Below are 25590 nucleotides of genomic sequence, written 5' to 3' on the forward strand. Positions count from 1 at the left end.
TTTGGAAGTGAAGAATTGAGACAAATAATCCCATCCAACAACTGGGTGATACACACACACGCGCACAAGGGAGATATCCAGGGCTAATGATATATCACAGGGTTTATATTTCTCTTAACCATGTCTTTGCTTTTGGTAACACATTTTCTATTTGACACATATATGCATCTGTTATAGTCTGCATGTTTTCGTACCCCCAAAATTCATATGTTGAAATCCTAATCTCCAAGGAGATAGTTTTAAGAGGTGGGGCCTTTGGGAGGTGATTAGGTCATGAAGGCGACACCCTCATGAGTGGGATTGGTGCCTTTATTAAAGAGACCCCACAGAGATTCCTAGCCCTTCCACCATACAGAGATACAATAAGAAGTCTGCAACCCAAAAGACGGCCCTCACCTGACCATGCAGGCACCCTGACCTTGGACTTCCAGCCTCCAGAACTGTGAGAAATAAGTTTTTACTGTTTATAAGCTATCCAGTGTGTGGTACTGTTATAGCATCCCTACTAGAATGAGACATCAGGTTATAGTCATCCTACAGTCTGGCCTTCAGAGTGGCTTCTGGGTCTGTGAGATCTCACCAAGAGAGAGGAAGTAGGTAGCCTAGATCTAAGAAGACTCCCTCTTTAACATTCCTGCACTGTTTCTGCCAGGTTCTTTTTTTTTGAATGTTATTATTTTTTTTACACAGCAGGTTCTTATTAGTTATCTATTTTATACATATTAGTGTACATATGGTAACCCTAAGCTCCCAGTTCATCCCACCACCCCCACCCCCAACCCCCGCTTCCCCCGCTTGGTGTCCATATGTTTGTTCTCTACATCTGTGTCTCAATTTCTGCCCTGCAAACCGGTTCTCCTGTACCAGTTTTCTAGATTCCACATATACGTGTTAATATATATTTGTTGTTCTCTTTCTGACTTACTTAACTCTGCATGACAGTCTCTAGGTCCATCCACGTCTCTATACAAATAACCCAATTTTGTTCCTTATTATGGCTGAGTAATATTCCATTGTATATATGGACCACATCTTCTTTATCCATTCATCAGCTGATGGGCATTTAGGTTGCTTCCATGACCTGGCTATTGTAAATAGAGCTGCAATGAACATTGGGGTGCATGTGTCTTTTTGAATTATGGTTTTCTCTGGGTATATGACCAGTAGTGGGATTGCTGGGTCACATGGTAGTTCTATTTTTAGTTTTTTAAGGAATCTCCATACTGCTCTCCACAGTGGTTGTGTCAATTTACATTTCCACCAACAGTGCAAGAGGGTTCCCTTTTCTCCACACCCTCTCCAGCATTTGTTGTTTATAGATTTTCTGATGATCCCCATTCTAACCGGTGTGAAGTGATACCTCACTGTACTTTTGATTTGGATTTCTCTAATAATTAGTGATGTTGAGCAGTGTTTCACATGTCTCTTGGCCATCTGTATGTCTTCTTTGGAGAAACGTCTATTTAGGTCTTCTGCCCATTTTTGGATTGGGTTATCTTTTTAATATTGAGCTGTATGAGCTGTTTATATATTTTGGAGATTAATCCTTCGTCCATTGATTCGTTTGCAAATAATTTCTCCCATTCTGAGGGCTGTCCTTTTGTCTTGTTTATAGTTTCCTTTGCTATGCAAAACCTTTTAAGTTTCATTAGGTCTCATTTGTTTATTTTTGTTTTTATTTCCATTACTCTAGGAGGTGGGTCAAAAAAGATCTTGCTGTGGTTTATGTCAAAGAGTGTTCTTCCTATGTTTTCCTCTAAGAGTTTTATAGTGTCCGGTCTTACATTTAGATCTTTAATCCATTTTGAGTTTATTTTTGTGAATGGTGCTAGGGAGTGTTCTAATTTCATCCTTTGACATGTAGTTCTCAAGTTTTCACAGCACCACTTATTGGAGAGACTGTCTTTTCTCCATTGTATATCCTTGCCTCCTTTGTCATAGATTAGTTGAGCATATGTGGTTTTATCTCTGGGCTTTCTATCCTGTTCCACTGATCTATATTTCTGTTTTTGTGGCAGTACCATATTGTCCTGAAGTTGTAGCTTTGTATTATAGTCTGAAGTCAGGGAGTCTGATTCCTCTAGCTCTCTTTTTTTCTCTCAAGGTTGCTTTAGCTATTCAGGGTCTTTTGTGTCTCCATATAAATTTTAAGATTTTTTGTTCTAGTTCTGTAAAAAATGCCACTGATAATTTGATAGGGATTGCATTGAACCTGTAGATTGCTATGGGTAGTATAGGCATTTTCACAATATTGATTCTTCCAATCCAAGAACATGGTACATCTCTCCATCTGTTGGTGTCATCTTTTATTTCTTTCATCAGTGTCTTATAGTTTTCTAAGTACAGGTCTTTTACCTCCTTAGGTAGGTTTATTCCTAGGTATTTTATCTTTTTCTTGCAATGATGAAAGGGATTGTTTCCTTAATTTCTCTTTCTGATCTTTCATTGTTAGTGTATAGAAATGCAAGATATTTCTGTACATTAATTTTGTATCCTGCAACTTCACCATATTCATTGATTAGCTCGAGTAGTTTTCTGGTGGCATCTTTAGGATTATCTATGTATACTATCATGTCATCTCCAAACAGTGACAGTTTTACCTCTTCTTTTCTAATTTGTATTCATTTCTTTTTCTTCTCTGATTGCTGTGGCTATGACTTCCAAAACTATGCTGAATAAGAGTGGCGAGAGTGGACATCCTTGTCTTGTTCCTGATCTTAGAGGAAATGCTTTCAGTTTTTCACCATAAGAATGATGTTTGCTGTGGATTTGTTGTATATGGTCTTTATTGTGTTGACATAGATTCCCTCTAAGCCCACTTTCTGGAGAGTTTTTATCATAAATGGCTGTCGAATTTTGTGAAAACCTTTTTCTGCGTCTATCGAGATGATCATATGGTTTTTCTCCTTCAATTTGTTAATATGGTTTATCACATTGATTGTTTTGTGTATATTAAAGAATCCTTGCATCCTTGGCATAAATCCCACTCGCTCATGGTGTATGATCCTTTTAATGTGTTGTTGGATTCTGTTTGCTAGTATTTTGTTGAGGATTTTTGCATCTATATTCATCAGTGATATTGGTCTGAATTTTCTTTTTTTGTGATATCTTTGTCTGGTATTGGTATCAGGGTGATGGTGGCCTCGTTGAATGAGTTTGGGAGTGTTCCTTCCTCTGCAATATCTTGGAAGAGTTTGAGAAGGATGGATGTTAGCTCTTTTCTAAATGTTTGATAGAATTCACCTGTGAAGCCATCTGATCATGGACTTCTGTTTGTTGGAAGATTTTTAATCACAGTTTCAATGTCATTACTTGTAATTGGTCTGTTCATATATTCTATTTCTTCCTGGTTCAGTCTTGGAAGTTTATACCTTTCTAAGAATTTGTCCATTTCTTCCAGGTTGTCCATTTTATTGGCATACAGTTGCTTGTAGTAATCTCTTAGGATGCTTTGTATTTCTGCGGTGTCTGTTGTAACTTCTCCTATTTCATTTCTAATTTTATTGATTTGAGTCCTCTGCCTCTTTTTCTTGATGAGTCTGGCTAAAGGTTTATCTTCTCAAAGAACCAGATTTTAGTGTTATTGATCTTTGCTACTGTTTTCTTTGCTTCTATTTCATTTATTTCTGCTCTGATCTTCATGATTTCTTTCCTTCTACTAACTTTGGGTTTTGTTTATTCTTCTTTCTCTAGTTCCTTTAGGTGTAAGGTTAGATTGCTTTATTTGAGATTTTTCTTGTTTCTTGAGGTAGGATTGTATTGCTATAAACATCCCTCTTAGAACTGCTTTTGCTGCATCCCGTAGGTTGTGGATCATCGTGTTTTTGTTGCCATTTGTCTCTATGTATATTTTGATTTCTTTTTTGATTTCTTCAGTGATCCCTTGGTTATTTAGTAACGTATTATTTACCCTCCATATGTTTGTGTTTTTTACGTTTTCTTCCCTGTAATTTATTTCTAATCTCATAGCATTGTGGTCAGAAAAGATGCTTGATATTATCTCAATTTTCTTAAATTTTCTGAGGCTTGATTTGTGACCCAAGATGTGATCTATCCTGGAGAATGTTCTGTGTGCACTTGAGAAGAAAGTGTAATCTGTTGCTCTCAGGTGGAATGTCCTATGAATATCAATTAAATCTACCTGGTCTATTGTGTCATTTACAGCTTGTGTTTCCTTATTTGCTGTCTGGATGATAATGTCCATCTGTGTAAGTGAGGTGTTAAAGTCTCCCACTATTATTGTGTTACTGTAGATTTCCTCTTTTACAGCTGTTAGCATTTGCCTTATGTATTGAGGTGCTCCTATGTTGGGTGTATATATATTCGTAATTGGTATATCTTCTTCTTGGATTGATCCTTTGAATCATTATATGTGACCTTCCTTGTCTCTTGTAACATTCTTTATTTTAACGTCTATTTTATCTGATATGAGTATTGCTACTCCAGCTTTCTTTTGATTTCCATTTGCATGGAATATCTTTTTCCATCCCCTCACTTTCAGTCTGTATGTGCCCCTAGGTCTGAAGTGGGTCTCTTGTAGACAGCATAGAGATGGGTCTTGTTTTTGTATCCATTCAGCCAGCCTGTATCTTTTGGTTGGAGCATTTCATCCATTCACATTTAAGGTAATTATTGGTATGTATGTTCCTATTACCATTTTCTTAAGTGTTTTGGGATTTATTTTGTAGGTCCTTTTCTTCTCTTGTGTTTCCCACTTAGAGAAGTTCCTTTAGCATTTGTTGAAGAGCTGGTTTGGTGGTGCTGAATTCTCTTACCTTTGCTTGTCTGTAAAGCTTTTGATTTCTCCATCGAATCTGAATGAGATCCTTTCCAGATAGAGTAATCTTGGTTGTAGATTCTTCCCTTTCATCACTTTAAGTATATCATGCCACTCCCTTCTGGCTTGTAGAGTTTCTGCTGAGAAATCAGCTGTTAACCTTATGGGAGTTCCCTTGTATGTTATTTGTCATTTTTCCCTTGTTGCTTTCAATAATTTTTCTTTGTCTTTGATTTTTGTCAATTTGATTACTATGTGTCTTGGAGGTCTCTCCTTGGGTTTATACTGCCTGGGACTCTCTGTGCTTCCTGGATTTGGGTGGCTATTTCCTTTCCCATGTTAGGGAAGTTTTCGACTATAATCTCTTCAAATATTTTCTCAGGTCCTTTCTCTCTCTCTTCTCCTTCTGGGACCCTTATAATATGAATGTTGGTGTGTTAAATGTTGTCCCAGAGGTCTCTTAGGCTCTCTTCATTTTTTTTTCATTCTTTTTTCTTTATTCTGTTCTGTAGCAGTGAATTCCACTGTTCTGTCTTCCAGGTCACTTATCCGTTCTTCTGCCTCAGTTATTCTCAGTTATTGATCCCTTCTAGTGTATTTTTCATTTCAGTTGTTGTATTGTTCCTCTCTGTTTGTTTGTTCTTTAATTCTTCTAGGTGTTTGCTCTTTAATTCTTCTAGGTCTTAGTTAAACATTTCTTACATCTTCTCTATCTTTGCCTCCATTCTTTTCCCAGGGTCCTAGATCATCTTCACTCTCATTATTCTGAATTCTTTTTCTGGAAGGTTGCCTATCTCCACTTCATTTAGTTGTTTTTCTGGGGTTTTATCTTGTTCCTTCATCTGGTACATAGTTCTCTGCCTTTTCATCTTGTCTATCTTTCTGTGATTGTGGTTTTTGTCTCACAGGCTGCAGGCCTGTAGTTCTTCTTGCTTCTGCTGTCTGCCCTCTGGTGGATGAGGCTATCTAAGAGGCTTGTGCAAGCTTCCTGATGGGAGGGACTGGTGGTGGGTAGAGCTGGGTATTGCTCTGGTGGGCAGAGCTTAGTAGAAGTTTAATCCACTTGTCTGCTGATGGGGGGTGGTGTGCTGAGTTCCCTCCCTGTTGGTTGTTTGGCCTGAGGTGACCCAGCACTGGATCTGGCAGGTTCTTAAGAGGGACTCTTCAGAAGCCCCAGAGTCCTAATAACGGGCTTGGGCTGCTGAATGTTGCCTTTAACTTTGCATTATTCTTCTTCAGTATTCATCTTCCAAATGTTTTCCTCCTTTGCTGTTATATATACAGGAAAGCAGGCCAAGAGTAAGGGAGCAATTTCTATGGCCTTCATTCCTGTAAAATCAGTCTGTAATTACAAGAAGTTTAAAAGTTCAGCATACTTTCAATCAATATTTCCCTAGATGTAGGATTAGCAGGACTTCTTTCTTCCCTGAAATAACGGATCTTCATTTTCCAACAAAGTAAAGTATGCTTCAAAGAATAAACAAGGACTATCTCAATTTAGTTCATTCCTAAGGAATTAAATTTTTTTTAATTAATCCATCACAGGTCCATTTTTACTCTGATACATGAAAAACGAAGAGTCATCTAAGCATAAAGAGTGAATGAATCTTTTTAGTCAAGCATTTTCCTGATGGTACAGACCTACACTTTTTATGATAATGAAATCATACACATAGGGAAACATCTTTATTTCGTATGTGTGTATATATATAAAGTGCAGCAATTATTTTCATCTCAAAGGAAATTTTACAGCAAAGTTATAATGGAATCAAAGACTCCTTACTTAGTATTTCCAAACACCCAGTCTTTGTGTCTCAGCATGCAAGCTGCCTCTTCCTTCTCTGATTTTATCAGTAGGAAAACAATTTGCCTTCCTCTGAGTTCCATTCTTCTGTTTTTCTCCTTTTCTTATGATTCTCATCCCTTTCTTTCTATTTTTACAATTATTTGCTGGTGTGCCTGTTCTGATTCCACTATAGCACTGTGATCTCACCAAAGGCAGGTATTATGTTTAATTCAACTTTCAATCCAGTTTAGCATCTGATAGAATGCATATGTATAAAAAATATTTGTTAGAGGATGACTTCATAAATTATTTATTTGATGCTTCTCTGCCATAATGCCCTTCTTGAAATAATAGCATTAAAAGGCCAAAAAAAAAAGGGACAGGTATGTCTTGCGTCTTATCTATAAAAGCATAGTTTTAACACTTCTGGCCTAAACTTTCTAACATGTTTGTTAGATAGAACTGAAGTTAATTAATTAAATGTTACAAAGAGCTTCTCTTACTTCTTAGGTGGGATTCTCTCTAAAAATAATTCTCTCCCCTCCTCCCACTTTGACACCCACTGAAAACTCTTACATACCAATCAAAACCCAGCTGAACTGTCACCTGCTCTCTGTGGCTGGGCCCTCACCTGGGTCTCTATACATAATTCAATTATAGCACTAATCACATTATAGTTGTTATTATATAAATCTTCAAGGATTTCAAGGGCAACAAGGTCCACTTCACTTCTATTTATGCCACTAGCACCTAATTCCAATGAATGCCTGAGAATAAGTGTGCAGTAAATATTAAAGAGCATCGCAGAGAAGTGCTGCATCAGTTAGTCCTTCCATTGCAGCTCAAATGGGCGACATTTTCACTAATATTAAAAGTAGTTTAACAACTGCTAGTTAAGTCCCAATACTTTGTAATATAGACCACTGTCACCACCATCACCTAATGGAACTTTGGAGTATTAGGTAGTGCATTTGGGATATCTACAGCAACAGCGATCCCACTTTCTCATTTCTATAATAGTGCTAAGCTTAATCATGACACGTTTGTACTTTGATGCCTATGAAGGGCTGAGTTTTGCAAGAAAATAGCTTGCAAATGTTTCTAAGAACTCACATTTATTTTGGCTCTTCTGATCACCATATCCGCTCTTGAGTTTTGATATGGGGTGGAGTAAACCTGTCACTCACTTCTCCTTTATTATGACAGCTGGTACTATTCGGCAATTACCCTGTTCAAATTAACCCTAAAAAAGCAATTTTTCACATTCAAACCTAAGACTGCGTCTATGTCCACTCCTAAACAATTGTCTAAGAAGTTTAAATTCACTTATTGAGCGAATTCATTTGTTCTAAATAAAACTGAAAAGCAAATAAACTAAAAGTTGCTTTGACAGTTTTTTTTTTTTTTAACTAAATTGGGCAGCATTGTGTAAAACACCAAGTAAAACACTAAATATATCTGGTATCTCCCTGTCTTTGTCCTTTCAAATGTATTGCACATTAGGCACAGATAATCCAGAATATTTTTTCTACTCTATTTGACCTAAAGGAAACTCAAACTCTTAATTCAAATATGTTAATGACTGGTAAAAGAGACACCTGACCAATTATTTTCTTGTTAAGGCAGTCCTTGATCCCAGTCTTTATCTCTATGAATGTAGAGTTCATCTCATTGTTTTAGCCACATCAAAAGTAGGGCATGGCTAGACAAATATGCGTGATTTATAAGGGAGCCATATTTTAGTGATACAAAGCAAGCCGTTTAGTGTTTAATGGGGACCGTATGTTCAAAAGCCTCTTCAACTTATTTTTTTCTTTTCTGTTACACTGTAGAACAGAAACCCAACCTACTAAAAGAACAAGCTGAGAGACATAATCAAAGAACCAAAAATTTCTATAATTGTAAGTGCAAATCATTTACTCATATAACAACACAATAGATATTTATCAATTTTAACCATTATTCAGCATCAGTACGCTTTGTACTCTGTCTAGATCTCTAACTTCCAATAAAAAATATCTGTACTAGTAGTAAATTCAGCTGCAACTTCCTAGGAAATTTTATAAGTGTTCTAAGAACACTGTGTATGAACAAGAGCTCACTTTTTTTCCTTAGCATCCTATTAAGATAATCTCCTACCTCCTCTTAAAGAGAAACAGATTTGGGAACTCAGAAAAAAAAAAAAAATGAATGGTCTTCCTTTTATTTTCTTCACTCTCTGGTCTATGGTAATTGATGTCGACAATACCACGCTCAATCACCTATCTCCCATGGGACAGTACTTTCAATTAAACCTTTTATTTCATCCAAGAATGCCTGTTCTCATTGACCACTGCACTTTTTATCTGTGGGTTTATGATAATCTAATGCACATCTCCACACAGGCAGAATGGCCTTATGAATCCTTACTGTTCTTATACCAGAAGAGAAGTGCAAAACAAAGTTAGCTCCTGCAGAAGGCGGGAAGGAAACCGCATTTGTTTAACACAGCAAGAGGCCTTTCACTACCTGCCCAGTGGCCTTGACCACCACGCTGCCCTGGCCTCTCAATGTGCCGGCTGCCCTTGCCTGGTTGCTCCTGCCTGATAAGACATGCCCACTCCCTAGAGAGCTACTGAGAGCTGAGGGTGAGAGACAACGCAATCTTTGGGTTACATTTTCAAAGGTTTGTGAAGGAAGTAAGACATTTACATGCTATCGTTATTCTTTTATGAAGAAACCCTGCAGGTTAAAGAGGAACCTCTGAACTACTATTTGACTGCAAAGACTGGGCTTTTAAAAAAATAAGCCTCTAGCTTGTTTGTAGGTATTTTGCCTTTACTTTCTTTCCGGCTAGGATGTATATGATTTGGTTCCCAAAGTACACAAAGAAGTACAAAAAGAAGCACACAAATTATAGTGGCATGTTATTAACTTAACCACCATGAAAAATTACATATATATATTTTTACAGTCATACTCAGGCAGCTGAGGGTAAGGCTCGATCTAGTGTACGATCTAGTGCTCGATCTATCTCCTTACCATACGGGGAATAAGTCACTCCTATGTAGGTCCTCACACGTGAACAAGTACAGCAGCCTTCATCTTTGTTTAATTTTCTTGCATGCCTACATAGCACATAAAACTATCAAGTTGATAATTACATTAATATTTATTTATATAATTTATTTACAACCTGTCTAGTACCCAAGAGGAACTGAGGTGGCTTGCATTAATAATTACGTTGAAAATATCTGCCAAGTTTTCATCAAGGTGCTAGTGTTGACACAGTCGTCTTTTTCTAATAGAAGAATCCAGAACCCAGAGATTTTGTTTTTATTCCATTAAGGATGGCCTAAATATTAATGAATAGTGTTTGTAATTCATTCACTTTTCTCTATGCGTAATGGAAATAAGCTTTAAATAAACTGTGGCTGTGGGTCCAGATGAGGCAATTTCTAGTCAGAACACAGGTTGTATGCTGTAAGCTGGTTTGTAAATTTGATTCTTGGGACTCGATTTTTTATTTTCCTAAAAAGAAATACTGGTAAATTGTGCCTAGGTTTCAATTAGCCAGCATGGTTTGTTCACTCTGCAGTATCTTCAAAACATAACAGTACATAGGAATTTACATTCTATTGGATGGACTATATTTAAGAATGTTCTATGGGAAAATACACCTAAATTTCCAATTTAGGAAAGAAGGAACACATTCTCTTCTGAGCTAGCTATGGGAGAAGTCTCTTATGGTACCCATAGCTATGGTGGTGTCAGAAGAGTATTAGAAGAAGGGGTCCATCTGTGTCTACTAACTACTATGGCAACAAGCACCACGATGGCAGGGGGTTGAAAAGGTGGCCAGAAGACGGAAATCTGTTGGCAATTTGTTAGCTCTACACTTACTTAGGAGAAGGCATTCTTTAGGTCAGAAGCTCCCAAGGCATTCTGAACTGTGGAACAAACACTCAGAGATGGACTCCTGCTGCCCATTTATATACACAGATTATTCATAATTCAGGCACTGTCTTTATGGGGTGTCATGCCAAGATCTGATGCACAGAAATTCACAGAAATTTCCAGTAGGAAGAGATCTAAGAGACCATTTAGTTTAGTCTTCTCATTTTATAGATAAGGAAAGTCTTCTCCCATTTTACTATCAAAATACTTCTTATTCTGATGATTTAATCTTAGTATTTATTAGTTTATCACTATCTACACTATCCAACCCTGACTCCCGGTCCCCAATCCAGGTCGTGGGTGTCTACTACAGAGTAAACCTCTACATGGGATGGGAAAAAAAGGGAAAAGCATATCCCTCACTTAGGGAGAGAAGTATCCAGAATAGAGACAGCAATTTATGTTTAGTAAGAATGTCATGGTTAAAATGTTGCTAAACAGCAAAGTAGGGAAAGGGGAATGGCTTATAGACTTTTTATCTCTTGCACTCTATTTGCACTAAGAACTCGATAAAAGTCTTGTGAATACAATACAGAAAGATAAGGCCCAAGAAGTTAAATGGCCTTTCTAAAAACTCAACCATCCAGTGGAAGCCCTGGGCCGGGAACTGAATCTTACATCCCTGACCAATACTCATTCTGCTATAGAACGGTGTACTCACCAACTTTCCTAACCTAACGTGAGAGACTGTAATATTGGTCCCAGTGAATTATGCCTTCTTGAAACATGACTACTGCTCTTTCTGTCCAAATGTAGAATCCATCCACCTCTCCTGTGAATCTTGATTGGCCATGTAACTTGCTTTGGCCAAGAGAATGAGGCAGAAGTAACATTGCGCAACTTGCAAGGCTGGGCTTTAAGAACACCTGTATCTTCTGCTTCTGCTGTCTTGAGAATGTCATGTAAGGAAGATGTACTGCCTTCTGGAGGATGAGAAGGCACATGAAGGAGAACCAAAGTGCCCCACCCAACAGCCAGCACCAACTGAAAGCCTTGTAACGGATGCCATCTTGGACTTTCCAGCCCAGTAGATGCTACAGTTGAATGCAGGCTACACGAATAAGCCCAAACACAAAACTTATAAACAAAGACCTTATAAAAGAGGGCTTCAAATAGATCCTAAATTCACATTTGAGGGATTTCCTATGCTATCCCTAGAAATGGCCTTATTATAGACTTGCAAATTTTGCTGTGATAGCATAAGTAGCCAACAAGAATATCACTACAACCAAGATGCTTCGTTTCTCTACTCCTTCCTTTTCCTCAGTTTTCCTTCCTGCCTTTGGCTCATGCTTCTCCATATTCCTGGAAGTTTTCCCCTCTTTGCTTCTTTGAATTTATCCATGGCCCAACCAAAGTCCTACCCCATAAATGAAATTTTTCATGATTTAAAAACCCTTATTAATTTCTTTCTTTTTTAACTTCTAGTTCCCTATTAATCTCTCAGCTTCTTCCTTAAATTTGTACACCTACTTCCCTCCCACTAGCTTTACCCACGGATGATAGGTACTATGCCATATTCTTACCCTGGTTCTCTAACGGCGCTTAGCATTGTCTATAAGCTCCGGTAGTTCAGGGATCACGATTTAGTGCATCTTAGAATACCCAGTGCCTGGTACAACACCTAGCATAAACAAACAATAAGTATTTGATCAACTGAACTGGAAATAGATGTTCAGTAAATATTTATTGAACAACTGGGTCCTGTTATCATCAATGTAGATCCAGACATAGACGGAAATGGAGGCCCAAGAAGACAATTCTCCTGAACATCAGTCTCTCTTTGTGTATCATGGATGAGAAGCATTTGATCTCAGGGAGATGGAGTGCAAGCAAGTCATGGGTAACATGCTGTGGTTGCGTGTTTTTGTGTTTTGCCACTTTCTGTTTTTTTGTTTGTTTGTTTCTGTGTGTTTTTCCCCTCCAGCGGGAAGTCAAGGGTCTACAGTTGAAAGATGTAGCTGCTAGGAAGGAGAGAAGGGAGCCCTGTTGAGTCAGGCTGAAAGTCTGTAACACCTGCAGGGTGCTAAGGCTGACAGTTCCATAAACCAGGAGCCAGAGGCACCAGTATTTATGCAACAAAGACCAGCAAGGGGAGGCTTTGTTGTTCTTGGGGATGATATATTTCTCCATTCAACCACCATCTTCATCTACCGCTTGGCATTTTAATGTAGTTTAACATAATATACTATTACCTTCCTCTTTGTCACCACCTGACATTTTAATGTAATACAGAAATAAAAATATTCTGCAATTGAGAGATACCACACTAAGTGTTATTTGCTTCCAGAAAGGCAGGATGATAGGTCAGCGCAAGAAAGAAAAGGAGAGAGGCAGGAAAAGAAGAGAAAGAGGAAATATAAGAAAATTGAAATAACATTTTAAGCTGTTAAACAATCCTTCCTTAGGTCGTCCTAAGCCTCTAAGAAATGCAAAGAATTAATTACGGAAAGTCTCGGTGATAAAAGTCCTTCATATAACTCAGTAAGTGGCCAGGAAACATAATTGAGCTCGTTTATAATTGAATATCCTGCCATTGGGGCAGATTTAAAGAAGGGTATACTTAAAGAGACATAACAATATTAAATGTCTTTTTGTCTTCTTAACATTGTGATAAAACATTCTTTTTTAAAGAGAGAACTAAGACTGGGGTGGGGCTTTCTTTAGGCAGCAACAGGAATTGAATAGTACATGATTTGTACTTGGGCATCTTAATTTAAATAATTCTAATATCTTAAAGAAAAATGCATCTTAACTCCTTCGATGTTTTATTATATCTGACAAGTTCAGTAAAAGGGCACCTATCTACTGGTGCATTATACATCATATGTTCTGCACGCTCATTAAAAATAATGAGAACATATTTAAAAGTCATTGCCCAGAGAATCTTTAGGGACGGGGCATGGGAAGAGGTAAGTGGCAACAGATTGTTACCTAAGTGTCTATCTCTGTTTTATCAGCCCTTAGGAAAAAAAAAAAGAAAAGTAACAATCTTAAGCCGATATTCTTTAACGATAAAGATCACACATTTTCTTGAAAAACAGGCAGATGCAACATGTTCAAACCTCTCAGTATACTTTCAAAGTGAAATGGACTCTTGCGGTAGTTTCACATGTGTGGTATTTACTTTGATAACAGCTGGAAAAGTCGACCACAACCAATTATGGAAGTACTTTCTTCCCCTTAATCTTTAAATATCCTTTACAAAATGAACGCATTTCCTTATCTTACAGCAAATGTACCTTAACAAATGTACTGATCACAGGCATCGGGGTAATTAGGCAAATCAAGGTCATCCCTGAGCTTGGTAACACCTTCTTATCCAGCTGTTCCATATCAACAGCTGGCATGAATTACTGGTAACATTTTGCTAACTGGATAATAAGAAGGATATAGTCTGTGGCTGGTCACAATATTCCTTTTTCTGAGCTGTTTAAACGTGTATATTCAGAAAACTCTTCTTTTTTCTAGCCTCTGGAAGCCTAATCATGGCCACAGTGGCCACTAATAAGACATACGTCTTGTGCCATGAGAGTACGGCCAGATCTCACGGCTCTTCATCCTTAGCTTTGCAAGAGAATGCAATTAGGCCCCAGTCCCCTGAATGTCAGGAGAGCTTCTTTTCAGCACAGAACATTCCTCCTTGCACCACCTTCCAAACTCCAACAAAACCAGTCTTGTGATAAAACCCATTAAGTATTTTCATTCTGACACCTGGAAGCCATACAACCAGGCAAAATGGCCAGCACCTCCACCATCTGTTTTAATAATGCTGAACCAGAGCATTTATCATCATCTCTTTTATCAGGACTAGATCTTGCTGACAAGCGTTCAGTAAAATTCTTTTAGGTATGAGTACTTCCCAGGGAGCAGCAGATGACTGTTAATCCCTCAGCCTTGTGGGCTCTTGAGTGCATTTTTAAAAATTGGCAGAGATTAAGGGCCTGGTCTTTTAGTACACAGCGCAAGTGAGAAGGCACGATGCTTATCTCAGTGAGGTGGAAGTCTTCCTTTAAAAATATTTCTGATTTTGACAAACAGTATAAATTTTGGTACGGGGCAATATCTCTGTGCCTCATTTTTTGCCACCTTTAAAATGAGTTAAATGGGAACAACTAAGCATAGTGGCTCTGTGACAGTACCTGAGGATTACTTTCTTAGGAACTTTACAAACTTTGACCTGAATTCAACACAGCAGAATGGGGATGGTAGATTATGGTCCACGCACGGGGCCGGTGGAGGATACCTTACCTGCAGCACACCATGTTGGAGATAAAATAAATGTAACTGCAAACAAATGCCAAAAATCCAATCTTCTAAGCTTCCCTAAAAGTACCTCCCTTTGGTATGTGTCTAAATCTACAAGTTACAAGGTGGCACATAACACACTTTGAGCACAATCAAATTGAGTGTGAAAATTTTAAAGCACAATCGAGTTGGGCCTGAAAAAGTCAAGTACAATTGAGTTTGCCTAAATGAATCAGGTGTAATTGAGCTGAGTAACTGGATTGCGTTCAGTACTGGCCCTTTGCCAAAATGAGGGGCACGTGGCTAAAGATACGTAACTCAATTGCGCTTGAAATTTGCACTGAATACCTTTTTCTTTTTCTTTTTTTTTTTTTTTTTGCGGTACACAGGCCTCTCACCACTGTGGCCTCTCCCGCTACGGAGCACAGGCTCCGGACGCGGGCTCAGCAGCCATGGCTCACGGGCCCAGCCGCTCTGCGGCATGTGGGATCCTCCCGGACCGGGTCACGAACCTGTGTCCCCTGCATCGGCAGGCAGACTCTCAACCACTGTGCCACCAGGGTAGCCCTCACTGAATACTTTTCACAGAGCAGGAAATTGTTTGCAGAACAGAAAGATAAAGTTGAAAATGTGATTATTGAAGCTAGTCAGCTAGAGGCAGTAAGTTATCCTACAGGCCTTATTATACTCTACAACTAAACCACTATTCCAGTGGTTCTCAAATTTGAGGGAGCATCAGAACTATCTGGAGTGCTTGTTAAAATACATCTTTGAGCTCCACCCCTAGAGTTTCTGATTTCTTAGCTCTGGAGGGAGCCTGAGAATTTGCATGTTTAACAAGTTCCCAGGTGATGCTATACTGCTGGGCTGAGACCATGTTTTGAGGACCATTGTTCTAACACGTTATTGTAGCCAAGATTGAAACATTTTTAAAGTACTTTAAAATACTTTTAATACTTCAAAAATACCTCTAATGTTTTAAAATAAAAAGTACTTATACTTATTGTTTTTATATGTCTTTACAAATAAACTGTACAACTAGACCATGCAAATGTCTTCTTCATGATAATTTAAACTACCTAAACTGTCATTTACATTTATTTAAAAAAAATTAATAGATTTTTATTGGAGTATAACTGCTTCACAACACTGTGTTAGTTTCTGTGGTACAACAAAGTGAATCAGCCATATGCATACACACGTCCCCATATCCCCTCCCTCTTGAGCCTCCCTCCCACCCTCGCTATCCCACCCCTCTAGGTGGTCACAAAGCACCAAGCTGATCTCCCTGTGCTATGCAGCTGCTTCCCACTAGCTATCTATTGTACATTTGGTAGTGTACATATGTCGATGCTACTCTCACTTCGCCCCAGCTTCCCCCTCCCGCCCTGTGTCCTTAAGTCCATTCTCTACGTCTACATTTTTACATTTAATACTAACTATCCTTATCCTCATTGTCTTGTGTGTAATTAAAGTTGCTAGTGCCCTGATATCTAAGGAAGTCTCTGCATATTTTTTGTTTTAAAATGATTGTAGCAGGATGGATAATGCATTCAATACAGATTAGATATAGATCAGGGGTAATAGCTGTTCTAGCAATACCTTTTCCAGCTTTCTATATTGTCTACTTTAATAATGCATAGCTTTCACTTATTCAGTCAACAAATATATACTGAGCGCACAGTGTGCACCAGGCATGGGAAATAACAGGAGTCAATACTATTCGACACCTACCACGTGTTAGCATCCATGCTCAACTAATTCTCACAACAACCCTACAAGGTAGGTGCTATCATCATCCTTATTTGACAAGTGAAGAAACTGAGGCAGAGAGGTTGAGTAAGATTGTGAAGCAGGGATTCAGCCCATGAGACTCCCAAACCTGGACTCTTAATTGCTATTTGTCTACAGTTCTTAAGGTGACTCAGAAGCATGGTAAGTTTTGAATATAAATGGAAAACTAAGTGAGGCTCCATAACCCAGACTTGGGGGTTCAAGGAGGCTCTGTAAGCAAATGTCTTAAGGAGTTGTACAGTGAGAGGGAAGGGAGGGGGTGTCCTAAGGAGAACGAAGTCTCACAGCAATTGACTGACAAACAGAGGGCACTGGTAATGTTTTAAACAAGTGAAAAAAAAAGTTTGGAGTGGCTAGAGAGCAGGGAGAAGGCAAAAATGCTGATGGTCACTGGCCATAGACCAGCTTGGGATCCATGAAAGGAACACAACTCTAGGCCAAAAATAATCGTTTTCTTCTCCAAACCTGCCTATGTATCTTCTATCTCTAGATAGAAGATCTCAAACTTGGGTTTGAGATCCAAACTCAAAACTTGGGTAGATTTGATATATCTCATTCCATTACCCTAACATCTATCACATGCCAAAGCCAAAGTTTTCTATTTCCATACCCCTCTCTGTTCCCAATGAGTGGGAAGCTCTAACTGTGCACTTAATCTCTCTTATTTAGATGAGCAATAACGATAACAAGTAACATTTACTGAATCCCATTCTATGTGCCCTATACATGCATCTCATTTAATGCTAACAAACAGTCTCTAAGGTAGGCAAAAATCTGATCCCCATGTTTGTGATGAGTGGGGGCATAGGGAAGTAACTTAATTGCGGCCATTCAGCCAATCAGTAGGAGAGCCAGGATTCAACCCAGGTCTGACTAAACCCAGCTCTTAAGCTCCCCGTCATTACAGTCTAGTGAACTGCAACAGATCCTAGCAGGTATCCTAATACCTTTTCACCCCTTACAAACAATACTACTCATGATAGCTCCTTGCTCAGTAATCTACCAGGATGGGCTACTTACTATCTCCTTGATGTATTTTGTATTTTCCAGCCTCTGAGTATCTGAAGACGCTATCTCCTTCCCCCCGTAGCTCTGCATTTTGAAATCCTACTCAATCATCAAGATTCTTCTCCAATACCATTAGGTTCTTAAAGGTTTTTTGGTCCCCAACTTTGAATTCCCGTAACACTTTATTTGCATAATTTGATCAACTCATCACTCTTTTTTCTTTATGGGCTAGAAGCTTCTTGAGGACAGGGACACATCTTGTTGATTCTGGAGGCCATGCTGCAGAGCCCTGACTACTGGTTGAACAGAAATGCAGTAAGAAGGAAACTGGAATTACTGTAGAAAGAGGCAGAAATGGAGATTGTATCTTAGCAAGGACTCCATCTGAAGTCATAGAACTGAGTTACTTGGAGAATCTATAAAATATAGCAATGCATTTTGGTTTTTGCATAATTATTTAAATTCTAAAACATAACTCTTGCACCCTTGGTTTAGGTAGAAAAATCATTCTGAAACCATCCTTCAATTTCTGCTACTTATCCACAAATAACCACTATAATATTCATTCCTCCTTAAGTACCTTGGTTAATTAAGCATGGAATCATTTTGAATCAAATAGCCAAAGGGAATAAAATGTCAGTTAAATGAGGTTCATCTAAGTTTTCAAGCTAAAAGTCTTGCATGGTTCACGATGTTAAATAATTTGACATTTGAGGGGTGAATTTTTCACTTAGGAAGAAGATAGAGTAAACCGTGAAGGGGTTGGGGCCATGTGCCATTTACTAAGGTAGTTACCGGGACTGGTGAAACGGTAGTGCTGGAATACACCGATCTCAGCAATATTAAGGGAGCCTCCACATACGCATGCATCAGTTTTTTCTCAGCAAAAGCGACGTTCCTGAGGGAAGGTCAGATCAGCATGACACACATAGCTAACTTTGGGATCTCAATCATTCCAGGCAGGAGCAACTTGCTTGCTTGAAATGTAGGTATTGCCCCTTGCAGAGGCCAGTGTTTAATAGCGGGCAAACGTGGCAGGTAGAAATTATAAATACATTTGAAATTTTCTCAGCTTGTTTTACCCACCAGGGTTTGCTGTGATTTTCAGGATAATTTAAAGATAAGGCAGCAGGTCAGAACATGAAACGTTAAACAGGTTAACAATGAAATGGCAGAATACTTCTTTTTTCCCCCGTAAACAAAAGAAGACAGCCACATACATGTACACGTACATGCACATACGTGGCCAATAATAAAGTGCTGCTTTCTCTGAAGTCCTTAAAAATACAGGCCTGGGATACATAGAAAACCTTTAGTTTTTCAGAATATTTTCTGAATGGAAAGAGAGCTTTATCTGACACTTTGCACAAGACAAAAATAATTTTAGGTATCAGGGATGGAAAAGAACTTGCAGACCATGTCTCTCACAGAACAGACCAAACAAACCACCGAATAAGTAGCATAGTTTTTGTTTCAAGTGCAGGCGCAGATACAGCAGCTTCACCTTCGGATTCTATTACCAACACTGATCTCAAAGTCCCTTTTGCAAAAATGTTCCTTATGTGAACACCTCTTTAATAAACGCTCACCCAGTAAGGGGATGAGAACATCAAAGGATCTTCTGGACTGGGATTCTGGAAAGATTACCTTTGAAGCACAGTTCTTTTGGTAAAAATACTAGAAAGAGCTAAATAGTAATGATGTTATTAAATGATGTTATTATATAAATTCCTTTCATTTGATTTTCAACCCAGACTGCCACAGATGGAAAGAAAGTTGGCTAAACGTGCTGCTATACTTGTGATACTAACCAATTACTCAGGAAGGAAGACATGGACCAGCAAATACAAGCGTTCAGCACAGTTCTCTGATGTGGCAAGTCAGGAGAAATGACCAGGAAATGGATGCTGAGGCCTTTGGAATGACAGAGGGTCACATTCGAGAGACCATCCTATATTGGGCCTTCCTGTGGAACTGCTGACCACATGCTCCCTTGGCTGTGAGCGTTAAGACTTCACAGGAAGCTAATGATAACAAGGAAGTAAGGAAGATTTAACTGTCAGAAAATAGGCAGAGCAGTGCTGTTAAGAGGGTACAGAGCTCACGAAATAGCACAGCTTAACAAAAGGGAGAGGACAGTTTCTCCGAACAGGAAACCAATAAACAGTTTGTTTTCTTCAAAGGAGACAGAACAAGACAAAAGCAGGAAGTGCTGTCCTTCCTTCATCCTGCCAGATTTTCAATGGCAAGTCAAGTGTGTGCATCAATCACAATAAGGGAGAAGAGACCAAAATGATACCACCTTCAATTTTTTGAAAGAAAAATACAAAGATGTATCACGTCGCACACTCTTCTTTATTCTGTGCTTTCAAATAGTCCAGTGTCACACTCTGAGTATTTCCCACTGAAATAGCCCGTGAATGCCAAGCATGACCTCTTTATAAACTTCCTGCAGAGTTCCTGCTGTTTAGCATTCAAGACAGGTATTTGGGCTGGAAAAACAATATTATTCCACATTTCTCCAAAACAAAGATTCTGGGTCCACATTACTTCAGTGCATGTTAGCCTCAAAGGCCCTTGCTTTGCTGTGGTTACAAAGAATATTCCACATATTTGGACAGTTAGAAGTCAAATATTTTTCAAAGAGACTATTTGCCAGAGAATTCTAAGAGAATGGACACTAACCACATGCCCTCCAAATTTTGTATAACACAGAAAATGATGAGAACAAATAATTTATTTTCACTTATAATCTCATAGTCGCACAATTAATTTAATATGCTCTCTGGTGGGCTTGGCCTATGATATCACTTTCTGGGATAGAAATCCAATTTCACTAAATTATATTAAATGAGAGTGAAATAATATATACAGACTGCCTGGCTTGTAAATTTGGTGGGTTACACAAATTTTGTCTGTAATTCTGTATTTTGGATACCAGAATACATATTAAAATAATGAAAAAGAAAACAATCAATGTTCAAAATAGTGGTTAATCCCAGGTAAGCCTGCATAAATCTATTTACCCCATAATACCTATACAGTATTGTGTTTACAATACTACAGAAGTGGTAATGTGCTAGAAGAAACAAGTATAGCTAACATATTTAGTACTTACAATTGACCAGAAGCAACACTTAGAGCTTTGCATGCATTATCTCTTTTAATTGTCACAGAAATCTAATGATACAGATGAGGACTGTGCCTCAGAATGATTCTGTGATCTGCTCTGGATCACACAGTAGGTAGTAAAGACAGAAGTTGAGCTTCAGAGACAATAGTAAATACTAAGAAACCTAGGCATCTAGTTCCTGCTGACTGTGGGCCCATGGACACATGGCCCATGGTTACTCAACCACCCTGAGCCTCTGTTTTCTCAGCTACAAAAGTAGAGCTGGACTCACAGATTCTTTCAGCTCCCTTTAGTCCAAAAATTCTATTATTCCATTTGCTAACTTCTAGATGTAATTGTCTTTGACTAAAAATGCTTCCAGAGTTTCAAACTTGAATAAGATCAGCATCCCTTTCCCCCTTACTGGGGGCAGGGGTGGGAGTTGGTGGGGATAAGGGGGGCTGGGAGAGCTTATAGGAAGAAGGAATTAGCTGTGCAGTTGGGAATTCTAGAGGACATATGGAAAAGGGGTATAACTAACTGTTAGATGGGGAACGAGGGACTCGTGAGTGTTTGAGTTCCTAGCTGGAGCTCTGCTATTGGGTTCCTCCGCATGCCTAGGGGCTGCCTGGAATATTTCTCTCTATATGCAGGATTGTACTCCTCCCAGGACCACAGTTCAAAAGAATACACAATCAAAACTTCTTTCTTAGTTCTCCTATCCCTGAAACAAGTACACAGTCCTACTGAGGTTTTCTAACCACTTTTATCACCAGCAACCAACGAATTAAATAAGAAGTGTAAGGGCTTCCTGCTATATATCCATGCTGCCCCCTTTTGCGTTGTTTCTTTTCACTTTGACCCTTGTAGAGAAAGACCAACGTCTTTAGATAAATAAAAGATTGAGGGAAAGAATCCATCTGAATTTAGAGAAAAAAAATCTAGACTTCGAGTTTTGACTGCATTTCTCTTTAGGAAGAGTCGGGAGCTTCAGTGAGGAGATGAGGCCGTAACTCAAGATCCCGCCTTCCAAAGCGCTGAGTGTGGAGGAGTCCACTAGCGGAAAGGAGGTGGGGAGTGCGTCTCCCCTTTCCTATTTTACCATGGATCTTCTCAAAGCATAAAAGAGGACAAGAGGAAAAATGGATAAGATGATGGGAAAGATAACGAAGGATCGAAAGGAAACTCCATGGTACAGAAACATGGAAGGAAGGGGTTCCTTTGGCCAGTACTAAGGAGGGTTAATATATGAGAGGAGGTTCAGGAAGGCTGTATATTCAAATATGGATATAAACACATGTAACAGAATATTAGACCCAGAGTAGGTATCTTAGAGGTTATCTAGTCTTATCACCTTACCAACAGGAGAACTGTTTCTGGAGCATCTTTGACAGATGGTGAGGCAGGTTCTGTTTCAGTATGCTAAGTAACCTGTTTCCATCTTGGACAGCTCCAACAGTTAGAAAGTGCTTGTAACATTATCACTCACAACTATTTGTTTTGGAACAGGCTCACATAGGACAGGAAATTAGTCTTAATTATTTTTGTATCCCCAGAACCTCCAAGTTAGTGCACAGCGTATGCTCAGTAACTTGTCTGTTGGATTAATGCATAAATAAATTAATGGATATAAACTATCTGAAGAAACAGACTAAAATTTACTTTCCAATCCATACAATAACTCTTTATATATGTGATAGCAATTATCAGTACTAAACTTTTTTTTTCAAGTTAACTATACTCAATTTTCTCAACACTCACTATTCTGATGATCTCACTCGGGGAACCTATCATATTACCCATATGTGCCTTTGTCCTTTCTTATATAGATTCAAAGGAAATAAAAAACAAAGGGTAATTAGAAGTCCTTTGACCACATCTATTCTACTTTATTATTAGCCATAAAAGTCCTTTGAAGTTTCTAAAGCCTCCTTAAATATTTCAATAATAAATATTATGTGTTCATTGTAAAAAAAAAAGAGAGAAAATAAAAATCTCTCATAATCCCAACAATCTGAGTGCATCTCCTTCCAGCTTTTTAAAAAACATTTTTAATGTAATTTGTCATACTGCATATGTCATTTTATACCCAACTTTTTACTTAATAATATCCTATGAACATTTCACATATTATTATTAATTCCTCACAGAGACCATTTTAAGTACTTACTATATTTCATTGGAAAGCGATCCAGTTATTTATTTAACCAGTACCTTCTTGTTGTACCATGCCCAATATATCACTATAATAAATAGGACCGGAGAAAAAAAATCAATATAGAAGAATTTTTTCCACATCTTTGATGATCAGTTTAGGACAAATTGCTAAAAGTATAGTTACTAGGTCAAAGGGTACACTTTTTTTTTTTTAAAGGGTACGTATTTTTAATAAGACTTGAAATTCTCTGTCTTGAGATGCCTTTCCTAGCCTTCAGTAGTAGGTTAAATTCCCTTGTTATATATTACTGTAGCACTCCACAGTTTGCTTTCATAATCTTCATCACCGTTTTAAATACTTGGTTATATTTTAATTTCCCTTTGGCTGCTAACTGCACTAAGGTAGGGCCATGAACATTTCTGCTGGTTGTGTTTTGCACAGGGCCTAGCCCATAGCACATACTCAATGTGCATTTTATTTTATCAAATACTGTTAAATTGCCTCCTTGAAGGGTGTTTGAATTCGTACACTTGAAGCACTGTTTGCAGTTACCTACCTCACTGCGTCATCACATCATCATCACTGAAACAGTGATACCCCAAATAGGGGCAAAACACTGTAAGTGTGATTCACTTCTTTTTTTTTTTTTTTTTTTAACAAATGAAGCCCATGACTTAGAACTCATTTCTCAGCTATTATGAATTCACTGAGTGTATTATGTTCTGCATTGAAAATTCAGTAAGACTGTGATCTGAACATTACCAGCTCTCGGGGCAGAAAAGTTCCTTCCTGGCGGGCGATGACCAGTGATGCGGTCTCTCCCTGCTTGGTGCTCCTCAGCATGGCCACGAGCTCTTCCTGAGTTCGTCCAGTGACATCTCTGCCATTTACCTAATGCAGGCAACCGTATGAGCAGCCACAATTAAAACACTTGCCATCCCCTTCTTCCCTAGATGGTTTTTGAAAGTAAGCAGCAAATGGGCTCCCATGATCAATGAAGCTCTGGAAAGATGAAAACTGAATACATGAGCCCAAACCAACTATGTTTATGATGCTAGCAATATACCAACCATCATTATTGTGGTGCTGGACAGTCTCAGACATTCAGTAATTGGCATCAGCAGTTTTCCCTAAGACATCACATTCTTAGCAAGGACAAATCAAACTGACAGATACCAGAGAACGATTCCTCAAGTAGGAAGGAAGCTGATTTCAAATGCTTAGCTGTTACCATTCTCTGCCGAATACAAATAGGAGAAATGGACCGTTATCACATGGTAAATTCTTGAGGCATAAGTTTTTTTGTTATAATTCTACAATTTTCCATGTTTAGAAAATTATAGTCATCAGGTTACCATAGATTATTGGAGATTGTAATTTGGAGCTACATTAGTCATTTGGCCCATTTTCTATCATGATCTAGAACTATATAAAAAGCTATAGTGCTACTTCCATGCCATGAGAAAGTTCAATGGAACCAGCCAGTTTCAACGAATATGATTTCTTGAAAGGTAAATTGACAGTATATATTTAGCCAAGAAGATGATGCTATCAAACAAAAATAAATGACAAAAAAAAAAAAAAGCCTCTTGCTTTGGGTATTCCAAATACTTCTCTATATGCATAGACCAACCTGAGACAGGCTGACCCACTCTTGGAGAAGTTTAAGGAAACAGTTACAAGGGCTTGGGTGCAACTTTGAAATCCTTAGCCCTAATTGAATATATGATGAACTCGTGGATTTGACCCAAATTCCCCAGGGACTCTAAGAGGCGGAAGTAAGAAAGAGGAGATAGGGATAACTTTTCAATATTATTTGGCCCCATATCATTGTCCTTATTGAGGACTTACACAGATAGGCTATTTATTAACCAGTTTTCTAATTAAAGTCCTTATCTTGTCTATAAGTACAGTTTTCAACATACTGAATTCAAAATTTAATACATTTTATATACTTATTTCAAACACCAAGAAAGATTTTATTGAAGATATTCATTCTAATTCTTACCTCCAAAATTCTGTCCCCTGATTGTAGGCGTCCATCTTTTATTGCTGCTCCCTTTGGTAAAATGTTTTTTACAAAAATGGGACCAGGACCATGTATGGAAGAATCTCTGGTAACCACAGTGAAACCAAGTCCTTCAGGTCCTAGTATATAAGACCAGGAAAACACATGGTCACCTTCAGCAGGAGTAATATTATATTTTATAGTTAAATCCACCTAATTTAGACCAATGCAGAATAAGTGACAAATTGACATTCCAGTAAATATTTTAAATATGCTTCAGTTTTTCTGGTTTTAAATACAGATTACAGCCCCTTACAGGCCATGATTGTATCACAGTGAATTTAGGGCCAGTGTAGATATATAACACTTTTGTTTACTATGGTCCTAGAAGAAATACCACATGCTATCCATATACCTGGGAGACTGATTTCTCAGTAAACCATAACCTGACTTCATACTTTCCTGAGAAGCAAGAGGCCATCTGACATGTCAGGCTTTCAATCAACTAGCCAGCCTGTGGTTCCCCCTCCCCCTGAGTCTCCATTCCTTGTGTACTGCATCCCATTGTCCCATCACTCGTTCCTGTTACTCCTGTCCCGTTCTCTTGCATCTCCAGTTTCTCTCTTTGAGTTTATGTCTTTTTTCACTCTATGTGAAGGCATGCTTAGATTTCTCTACCCTGAAGAATCCTTACGTCAATCCTACTGCTTCTTCAATCTTCCATCACCAACTACCTACCCATGACCATATCCAGTCATTTTTC

General features: G+C 38.4%; 1 protein-coding gene across 2 annotated transcripts in view; it reads right to left on the reverse strand.

Annotated features, from left to right (window-relative positions):
- Positions 1-25590, reverse strand: part of PARD3B (par-3 family cell polarity regulator beta) — a 1035739-nt gene that overhangs the window by 468638 nt on the left and 541511 nt on the right. For both annotated transcript variants that reach the window (XM_029225239.1, XM_029225240.1), the window contains 2 exons: positions 24828-24967; positions 23582-23710 (listed from right to left, as the gene is read on the reverse strand). In XM_029225239.1, coding sequence (XP_029081072.1) covers positions 23582-23710; positions 24828-24967 — 269 coding nt within the window. The remainder of the gene's footprint in view (positions 1-23581; positions 23711-24827; positions 24968-25590) is intronic.

This window comes from Monodon monoceros, unplaced genomic scaffold (assembly GCF_005190385.1).
Source record: "Monodon monoceros isolate NGI ecotype Baffin Bay Population unplaced genomic scaffold, NGI_Narwhal_1 Super_Scaffold_16, whole genome shotgun sequence".
Classification (NCBI taxonomy): Eukaryota; Metazoa; Chordata; class Mammalia; order Artiodactyla; family Monodontidae; genus Monodon; species Monodon monoceros.